Below are 8,277 nucleotides of genomic sequence, written 5' to 3'. Positions count from 1 at the left end.
AATTTTGCTATCCTATAGCACGTATTTCGCAATATTTCACTGTTTTTTAATAATTTACTCACCTTAATATGTCAGTTCTAACACTTTTTAAGCTGTTTATTACTCAAAATCAAGTCATCATGTAAAATGTTAATTATTAACTATTCCCAAAAACAAAAAACACATTAATCAAACATTGTCACAAAAAAAAGTCCAGAGTTGTTAATCTGAAATTCAAATGTGAATCAACTTGAAAAATCAGATAATAAGGAAATTTGATCGTAAATTGACACAATCGTCACATATTTAACGTATATAAATATGTCTGGATAAATGAATGTTACTTTTTAAAAACCTATTCTTTTGTACAAAACTTTTTTAATGACCTCTTTATTACCATTTCTTTCAACGGTTTAAATATTTTTAAAAAATATCTTTTAACAGAAAATTACTTTTGTTGAATTTATAAAACTTTTTTAATGCTTAAATTAGAAAATTAATTAAAACACCATTTAAATATGGAAGTTTGCAGAATTTGTAATGTGGAAAAAGTTAAAGATGACTTAAAAGTCACTTTGGATTACTTAGCATCTGAAAAATTAACATATAAAAGTTTTTTTGAAAAGTTTACTGGGTAAAAAAATTTATTTATTAATAACCTTTATTTTATTTAAATAATTTTTTTATATACAGCACAAACTATAGTAATGATACAAGCTTGCCACAAAAGATTTGTAAGTCATGTCAGGCTGAAATAAATTTATTCATCATCAAAGCTGAAGCTTGGACGCACAATGAAAGAGCTCTTCGTAGACCAAAACGGGTAATTATGATATCTTAGGTTATCTTTTAAACATAATTAATAAAATAATTTGTTACAGAAAATTTCGGAAATTCCTATTAAAGATGATAAGCAAACAAAAGAAGTTCATAAACAACCAAAAATGATGAAGGTACGCATATGTAGATGTCATTTATTAATTTAGTTCCACAATGGTTTAAAATCGAAAGAAAAACCACAGTTGATGATCACTTTTTAGAGAAGTTACATTTCAATATTTTCGGTACGACATAATTTAAAACGGTATACTTAGATCTTGTTTTTGTAACTGCTAAATCTAAGATTTAGCTTTACTCAAAGTAAAATAGACCGTAAAATTGTTGTGATACCTTTCCCAAAAGAGCTCCAAGTACTCCTTTTCCATTTTACAACTAATGAATTATCAAAATTATTTTATTGCAGCCACAAAACTCATTTGATGATGTCCGTAAGTTGTTTGAACTCAACGATAAAGATCCTTTAAAGGATTTTGAAAAGTTCTCGCGAATAATGGTCGATCATTCTAATTTGGAACAAGACGGTGAAATTTCTCAAAAATGGCTACAAAAAAATGTTATGACTAAGAAAGTTTGGAGCGAGATGGTTTTTGAGTGCTTTTGTGACAAAAAAGTGACATCATTGATTGATTATTTAAATCATCATAAAACTCATGGAAATACAATGAAGCTTAAATGTCCTGAAAATTGCAATGAAGTATTTAACTCATTGTCACCATTCATCAATCATATAGTATCGAAACATCACTTCGAATATCTTTGTTACTGCTGTATTGCATGTGGAAAAATATTTTATAATATTCCAGCCTTGATTAATCACTACGAATCGAAACATCCAAATATCCAAAACCTTTATATGTGCGTTGAATGTGGATCATACTGCCAAAATTTAAAATATTTGTCATCGCATAAGGATTTACATTATCCAATAGTTAAAGATGACAAGATTGAACTTGAAAATGGAGACAAAATTGTAGTTGTTGATAAGGATAGTACTTTTCTGTTAGAAACAGATATTTCGTTTTCTGGAGTAAACAAGCGAAAACGTGGACGTCGTCCGAAAAACAACAAATCTCTCCCAGGACCATCAGTTGCTGTAAAGTCATTTATGAATCTTAACAAAACCATGAGAACGTACCATCCAAAAACACATGATTTCGATGAGACTAGCAATCGACAAACTTTTCCATGTCCATATGAAAGCTGTTCGCGTATATTAATTACTAAAACAGGATATGATTATCATATGATGGTGCATGACGGAACAAAGCCATTTAAATGCGATCATTGCGGAAAAGCTTTTCGATCGAGACAGCTAAAGAATTCTCATATGCGTAGTTTCCACGAAAATGACTAGAATCGTATATATTTTATTTTATAAAAAATTTGAATTTATTTCATGCTTAATAAGAATTAACATAAATTTCAATGAGTCAACATAAATGTAATATTTGATATTAAAATGAATAAAATAAAACTTGAACATTAACCAAAAGTTTTACTTTACCTAAAGAGCTGCAAACATATAATTGAGGTAAACAGCTTCAAAACCAATTTTGTACTAAATAATAGCTGCTGTCTAAATTAATGTCTTGTACTATTTAGTTAAAAATTATAAATATTTTCAAACTTAACTGTAAAGTACCCGTTCCTTAATTATTTACAATAATGCACAAATGAACCTTTGTGCTTGGCATTTTTGAGTATTTATCTATGATGTTCAGTCATTAACTAATCGAGATTTAAAAATTAACTAAAGCTTAGATACTTGGTCCATGTCACGAGTCCTCTGTTTGAATATCTAGCAGAATCCCTCGATTCTAGACAAAAAAGGAAAGTTTTTAGAATCTGCAGACTGAATTCCAGTGTTTTTCAAACTTTTCTATTGTTATTGCAGCACATATGATATTTAGGTTTGAACAGCACTGCTATATACATTTAACATTAATAACATTAGCTTACCAATTCTGTCAAGGCCGACATGGAACTTTGAATTGTTTGAAAATTGATTTTAAGACATGGCAGGGACTTTTGTTGAGTTGAGCATGTTTTCCGCTTTTTACTCTTTTTGACTTCTTCTGCTAAGTCGTCTTGACTTTCTTCAACATCACTGGATACATATTGTATTGGTAATCGTTCTAAAACTACTTTGCATTCCTTTGGACCATTCCTGGATGATTCAGGAGGAGATAGATTTTTTGGTGTAGATGTAGTAACTTCAAAATTTGAACTATCAATAGTCATTTCATTATCACAGTTGTGTGCTTCTTCCACACTTGTGTTTAAAATAATCTCATTTTCAATTTCAGGAACTTCATCGTGTGCTTCACATGAATTAGGAATGTTTGGCACTAAAAGATTAACATTACTGCATACATAATTAGCTCCTACTTCTATATCATTTTCTATGTAATCTGTACAATCTTGACTTGATTCATTAATATATTCGGATGATATATTGTTGATGTTACATGAACTTGTGACTACTTCGACTTCAAAATCGAGATCTTCAATTTCAGTTTTTATTACTTTGGGCATGACGAAATTGTCAAGATCTGAATTCAGCTTGTTTTGAAATGTTCTAATTTGTTCAGAAAATTTAGAGAAATTTTCAATATGAACCTTGCACGCTTTACAGACCAGATGAGGTAGACTGTCATTGTCGTTAATGTCGACCCTAAATCATAATGAACATTGAATTAGTTTTATTGTAAACTTAATTAAAAAATGTCAATTTACCTGCAAAAATATTCGACCACTTCTTTGAAGCGAACATCATCCTTTCTTTGGTTGATGCTATATATTAAATTTTGTTTAGATCCACATAAACGACATACATTTCTCTTGAGTATTCTAAAGCATTGCTTTGGACTCTTCTCAAATTTTGGTAATGGACCTTCTGTGACTTCGATTGTTTTAATCAGTTCTTTAATTTTTGTAGACAGCATCTCCTGAGTAACACCGTAACACTTTAATTCACACTGATAATGTTTTGCTACACTTGCAGCTCTAAAAGTTCTTGACTTTCCTGGAAAGCTTTTGAGTTTATATTCTACAAATTCCTCCATAATTTTTAGCATATCCTTTCGTTCTTTCGATGATTCTATAGCTTTACGAGTCAAACATTCCATTTGTTGTTTATTACTGATTAATCTTTTAAGATTCCATTCCAATGATGACATTATTTTTTTCAATATAATCATATAAGCAAGTCTCTCTTTAAACGAAATAGCTGATAACGATATGCGATTATGAAACAGGTCAATGCCTGTTTTGATCGTTTCCTTGAATCTTTCCTCAAAAAGTCTTAGCTGCTCAATTGATTCATCTACTTTTTCTGTTTTGTTTTTCTTTGCATTCTGATTCTCGTCAATCTCTCCACTAATTTCATCAACACGAGGACGTTTTGGTCTTCCACGTTTAGTTTTTGTCTTTATAATTTCGTTTGTCATCCTAAAAATTAATTAAATTCACTTAAATCAACAAGATTTGTTTTGTTTTGTGTAATTGTAGCTTCATAAATTCAACTGAAAAATTAAGAATGTGAAGACGCCTTAAAAGTAATAAAAATATTAACAAATTAAGTAAAAAAGCATAAAGCGCATTTTTGTTGCTAATATACTCAAATTGACAAACGGACAAGAAAAAAATTAAATTCTTACTCCTAAAATTTTAGTTAACGGCAACCAAAAAAGTAAATAAAAACATTGAGGAGTGAAATTATTAATAAAATGGTAAAACACCTGATTGTACCTTAAAAACTCCTTAATTAATTCACTAATTTATTTTTCTAATATAGGGCAATAAAAAACAGAAAACGCGACGTGTGGCGGTTCAGAAACTTGCTCAGGTAATTATTTCAGTACACAACGTGCTCAAACAAATTTATCACTGAATGGAACTTCCAATTTCTTTATTTTACTGTTTTTCCAGCTTAAACGACTAGTAAGTTTGAAGGATAATCGATTGAAAGAAAAAGATCGTATAATAAAGCAAGTAAAGGAAGATCCAACGCAATTGAAAGTCATTGAAAAGCCAAAATCATCGTCTGCACTGTTCTTCAGCTATAACACACAACTTGGTCCACCTTATCATGTTATTCTGGATACAAATTTTATAAACTTTAGCATCAAAAATAAGTTAGACATTTTGAAGAGCATGATGGATTGTTTATATGCAAAATGTATTCCATACATTACTGAGTATGTTAATTTAATTATTTATGCTATATCCATAAATCTCATAATTTAAATTTCAATTTAGATGTGTTCGAGGAGAATTGGAAAAGATGGGACAAAAATATAAATTAGCATTGAAGATAATCAAGGACGATCGTTTTGAGACACTTCCATGTATGCATAAAGGAACATATGCTGATGACTGCATAGTAAATCGAGTAACACAGCATAAATGTTATATAGTTGCGACAAACGATAAAGATCTTAAGCGACGAATAAGAAAGATTCCTGGAGTTCCAATAATGTCTGTATCGTTGAACCGATACACAATTGAGAGAATTGGAGACAGTTTTGAGCCAATGAGCAAAAGGTCATAATAAAAGTTCTCTTTTAAATTAATGATTAAGCATTTCATTTTTTATTTTATTAAGTTATGTGCTTAGAAAATAAAGGTTTAATTAAAAAATTGAAAGGAAAACGAAGAAAATATGTTAGAATTAATGATGCTGGATAAAAATTGCAGGAAATACAAAAAGTGTGATATTAACGCAAAAAACTGATGAGTTATATTTTTTGATCATTTCTTCATGTGCAATTATAGATTTATGTCAATGTGTTGATGATATCATCAATCTTCAAGATTGAACGGACAGTTTCCGAAGCCAAAGTAATGGCTGATGTAGAAACCAAAAGTGGCTGAACGACATTCTCGGCTAAAATATCTGTAATTGCTCCTTTTCTTACATTAATTCCAGCATTCTTTTCGCCTTGTGCATGACGACTTCTTAATTCGGTGACTGTTGAGATTGGATTTAATCCAGCATTTTCAGCGAGAGTTGATGGAACAACTTCTAATGCTTCTGCAAATGCTCTGAAGCAGTAAGCATCAATTCCTTCCAATGTTTGACTGTAGGCTGCAAGTTGTAAAGCCATTTCAATTTCACCAGCACCGCCTCCAGCAATTAAAGCACGTTTCTTAACAAGACATCTTACGACACAAAGAGCATCATGAATTGAACGATCAGCTTCTTCCAATACTAATTTATTCGATCCTCGTACAATAATACTTGCTGTACGTCCTTGATTTTGAATTCCAGTAATTTTAATGAACTTGTTCATTCCACTGCTAATTTCTTCAGCTAAATCAGCATTGACAACATTTTCTGGAAGGAAGTGATCTAATGAAGCAATTGGACGACATCCAAGAGTTTTGCATACAAATTCGATATCATCACGTTCAACGTCTTTAACGACCATAACTTTAATCTTATCAAGGAAATGATGAGCTAAATCAGAAACAGCATCACGAAGAATTGATTTTTGGACCAACAAAACATTACAACCAGCCTTCTTAATTTGTTTGACAATATTCAAGATATAAGCACGTTCTTCTTTCAAAACACGATCCATAGCAGCATAATCCGAAACAACGACATTATGATCCATATCAGTTTTTGGTGGTGAAATACAGAATTGAATGAGTGCAATCTTTGCCTTTTCAATTCGCTTTGGTCCATTGACTCCTGATGATTTTTGAGTAAACACTAATCCCTCAACTAATTCTGTATCTTCAATAGTACCTCCTAAGCTCTGAATAATTTTAATGTTTTTGAGATCAACAGATTTCTCGGTTCCACGGTCTTCAGCAACTTTCATAACAGCATCGACAGCAATTGGTGCCAATAAACTGCTCTGTTGAGATACAACTTTTGAGTTGAGTGATGTTGAAGCACTCTTAACTAAACTTTCGCGATCGTTCAATTCAATTGGACGTGACATCTCGGTTAAAATCTCGACTGCTTTACGTGCACATCTTTGGAATGCATCCGAAATTGCTGTTGGATGGATTCCTTTTTGAAGAAGTTTGTTTACAGCATCCAAAAGTGCACCGGCAATAACAACAACGGAAGTTGTTCCGTCACCGGCTTCAACATCTTGAGCACGAGACAATTCGACCAACATTTTTGCAGCTGGATGGATAACATTCATTTGTTTCAAAATTGTTGCTCCATCATTGGTGATTGTTACTTCTCCGTTACCTGCTTGGATCTAAAAAAATAATAAATTTATTTACTGCTTACAACCTAAGCATAACATTTTTCATACCATTTTGTCCATTCCTCTTGGTCCAAGACTGGTACGGATTGCATCGGAAACAGCTGTGAAAATATTGAGAACATGAATGATTCATTCTCTAGAATATTCACGACTTTAATTAACCCCAAATGTTTAGGTTTTATAGAATAACTATGATAAAACGACCATGTACATCCCTAATGTTAAGCTAGTTTACAACTTAAACTATTAAAAACTTAAAATATCACGTGACTAATATTGATAGATACGTAAATACACTAACTAAACCGATGAAAAATTTTTATTGCACAAAAATTACCTTTTGCAGCATTTATGTTACTTTGACGGATATCTGCTGGTTTGCTCTTATCCTTAAATGCCTGTCCTTGTTTTGCCGGTGCCTTAACAGCTTTGCTTGCATTTTTTGAGGTCATTTTAATAGAGATTTATGATAGAAATCGCGAAATTTAATTAATCTATTATTTTTTTGTGTGAAATGTGCTTCAAATTTCTGCGTCTTCTAAAAACGGGTCTTGCAACTTTCGCATCATCAAACATTGGAAAAAAGGTTTTCGTTTTTCTGCAATCAATATCGTCGAAATTAATTAAAAATCCACTTAAAAATGGCAGGAATCGCTACCAAATCATCAGCCTTAGTTTCGAGTAAGTATAACTAACAGATCTACGATAAAGGATTATATATTAATAAGGTTTCTACGATTTTTTAACCTTTTGTTAATATTTTAAAATCCAAAAAAATTACATAATGTAAGAAAATTCTCTAATTTAATATTATTAAATCAATTTTAGCGCTGTTGACACAAGCAAAGCCAAAGTTTGCTGTCTTCATGAAGTATGCAGCTGTAGAATTAACACCACCATCACCAGGTGATTTGCCAGCCATTAAAAATGGAATTGTCAAATTGGTATCCGGCGCAAAGAACGGTACATGGAAAAATTTGACAGTCCGTGAAGCCTGGCTCAATTCCTTAGTTGCCATGGAAGTTTGCTTTTGGTTCTATGTTGGCGAATGTATCGGCAAAAGACATCTCGTCGGATACAAGGTCTAAGTTCTTCGTTATTCCTTCTTTGAATGTATCTAGTTATTAAAAAATCTTTTCCTGCAAAGGCCACAATAAATTTCGATCGAGTTTAAACAGTATATTATTGCTGTGTGTCGAGTATTTAAGTTAACTTAATTCAACAT

General features: G+C 31.4%; 5 protein-coding genes across 5 annotated transcripts; 3 read left to right on the top strand and 2 right to left on the bottom strand.

Annotated features, from left to right (window-relative positions):
* Positions 1 to 480: 480 nt before the first annotated feature.
* LOC139087640 (gastrula zinc finger protein XlCGF26.1-like) lies at positions 481 to 2,245 on the top strand. The gene is made up of 4 exons (XM_070636503.1): positions 481 to 613; positions 673 to 802; positions 861 to 932; positions 1,223 to 2,245. The coding sequence occupies exons 1-4, from the start codon at positions 498 to 500 to the stop codon at positions 2,171 to 2,173; spliced, it is 1,269 nt and encodes a 422-aa protein (XP_070492604.1). The 5' UTR covers positions 481 to 497; the 3' UTR covers positions 2,174 to 2,245.
* LOC139087639 (uncharacterized) lies at positions 2,230 to 4,328 on the bottom strand. The gene is made up of 3 exons (XM_070636501.1): positions 3,556 to 4,328; positions 2,779 to 3,493; positions 2,230 to 2,636 (listed from the first exon to the last, which is right to left on the bottom strand). Exons 1-3 carry the CDS (start codon positions 4,266 to 4,268, stop codon positions 2,595 to 2,597), a joined length of 1,470 nt encoding a protein of 489 aa, XP_070492602.1. The 5' UTR covers positions 4,269 to 4,328; the 3' UTR covers positions 2,230 to 2,594.
* A 155-nt stretch (positions 4,329 to 4,483) lies between these two features.
* Bka (FCF1 rRNA-processing protein Bka) lies at positions 4,484 to 5,481 on the top strand. Its single transcript, XM_070636566.1, has 4 exons — positions 4,484 to 4,550; positions 4,616 to 4,666; positions 4,750 to 5,018; positions 5,080 to 5,481. The coding sequence occupies exons 1-4, from the start codon at positions 4,548 to 4,550 to the stop codon at positions 5,369 to 5,371; spliced, it is 615 nt and encodes a 204-aa protein (XP_070492667.1). The 5' UTR covers positions 4,484 to 4,547; the 3' UTR covers positions 5,372 to 5,481.
* On the bottom strand, positions 5,390 to 7,606 carry CCT4 (chaperonin containing TCP1 subunit 4). The gene is made up of 3 exons (XM_070636565.1): positions 7,390 to 7,606; positions 7,101 to 7,153; positions 5,390 to 7,043 (listed from the first exon to the last, which is right to left on the bottom strand). The coding sequence occupies exons 1-3, from the start codon at positions 7,502 to 7,504 to the stop codon at positions 5,598 to 5,600; spliced, it is 1,614 nt and encodes a 537-aa protein (XP_070492666.1). The 5' UTR covers positions 7,505 to 7,606; the 3' UTR covers positions 5,390 to 5,597.
* Positions 7,578 to 8,232, top strand: ATPsynG (ATP synthase, subunit G). The gene is made up of 2 exons (XM_070636567.1): positions 7,578 to 7,733; positions 7,881 to 8,232. Exons 1-2 carry the CDS (start codon positions 7,694 to 7,696, stop codon positions 8,138 to 8,140), a joined length of 300 nt encoding a protein of 99 aa, XP_070492668.1. The 5' UTR covers positions 7,578 to 7,693; the 3' UTR covers positions 8,141 to 8,232.
* The last annotated feature ends 45 nt before the right edge of the window (positions 8,233 to 8,277 follow it).

The sequence above is a fragment of the Chironomus tepperi genome, unplaced genomic scaffold (assembly GCF_022539635.2).
Source record: "Chironomus tepperi strain 1889 unplaced genomic scaffold, CSIRO-AGI_Ctep_v1 contig_128, whole genome shotgun sequence".
Classification (NCBI taxonomy): Eukaryota; Metazoa; Arthropoda; class Insecta; order Diptera; family Chironomidae; genus Chironomus; species Chironomus tepperi.
The sequence above is the reverse complement of the archived record's forward strand: the minus strand, read 5'-3'. Positions and strand labels throughout refer to the sequence as shown.

Coding starts and splice junctions, on each gene's coding strand:
- LOC139087640 (XM_070636503.1), top strand. CDS start 498: ATGGAAGTTTGCAGAATTTGTAATGTGGAAAAAGTTAAAGATGACTTA. Junction 803..860: donor CTCTTCGTAGACCAAAACGG/GTAATTATGATA, acceptor AATTTGTTACAG/AAAATTTCGGAAATTCCTAT. Junction 933..1,222: donor AACAACCAAAAATGATGAAG/GTACGCATATGT, acceptor ATTTTATTGCAG/CCACAAAACTCATTTGATGA.
- LOC139087639 (XM_070636501.1), bottom strand. CDS start 4,268: ATGACAAACGAAATTATAAAGACAAAAACTAAACGTGGAAGACCAAAA. Junction 3,494..3,555: donor GTGGTCGAATATTTTTGCAG/GTAAATTGACAT, acceptor ATTATGATTTAG/GGTCGACATTAACGACAATG. Junction 2,637..2,778: donor TGTCGGCCTTGACAGAATTG/GTAAGCTAATGT, acceptor TTTTTTGTCTAG/AATCGAGGGATTCTGCTAGA.
- Bka (XM_070636566.1), top strand. Junction 4,667..4,749: donor CGGTTCAGAAACTTGCTCAG/GTAATTATTTCA, acceptor CTGTTTTTCCAG/CTTAAACGACTAGTAAGTTT. Junction 5,019..5,079: donor TGTATTCCATACATTACTGA/GTATGTTAATTT, acceptor ATTTCAATTTAG/ATGTGTTCGAGGAGAATTGG.
- CCT4 (XM_070636565.1), bottom strand. CDS start 7,504: ATGACCTCAAAAAATGCAAGCAAAGCTGTTAAGGCACCGGCAAAACAA. Junction 7,154..7,389: donor TAACATAAATGCTGCAAAAG/GTAATTTTTGTG, acceptor ATATTTTCACAG/CTGTTTCCGATGCAATCCGT. Junction 7,044..7,100: donor CAAGAGGAATGGACAAAATG/GTATGAAAAATG, acceptor TTATTTTTTTAG/ATCCAAGCAGGTAACGGAGA.
- ATPsynG (XM_070636567.1), top strand. CDS start 7,694: ATGGCAGGAATCGCTACCAAATCATCAGCCTTAGTTTCGA. Junction 7,734..7,880: donor ATCATCAGCCTTAGTTTCGA/GTAAGTATAACT, acceptor AATCAATTTTAG/CGCTGTTGACACAAGCAAAG.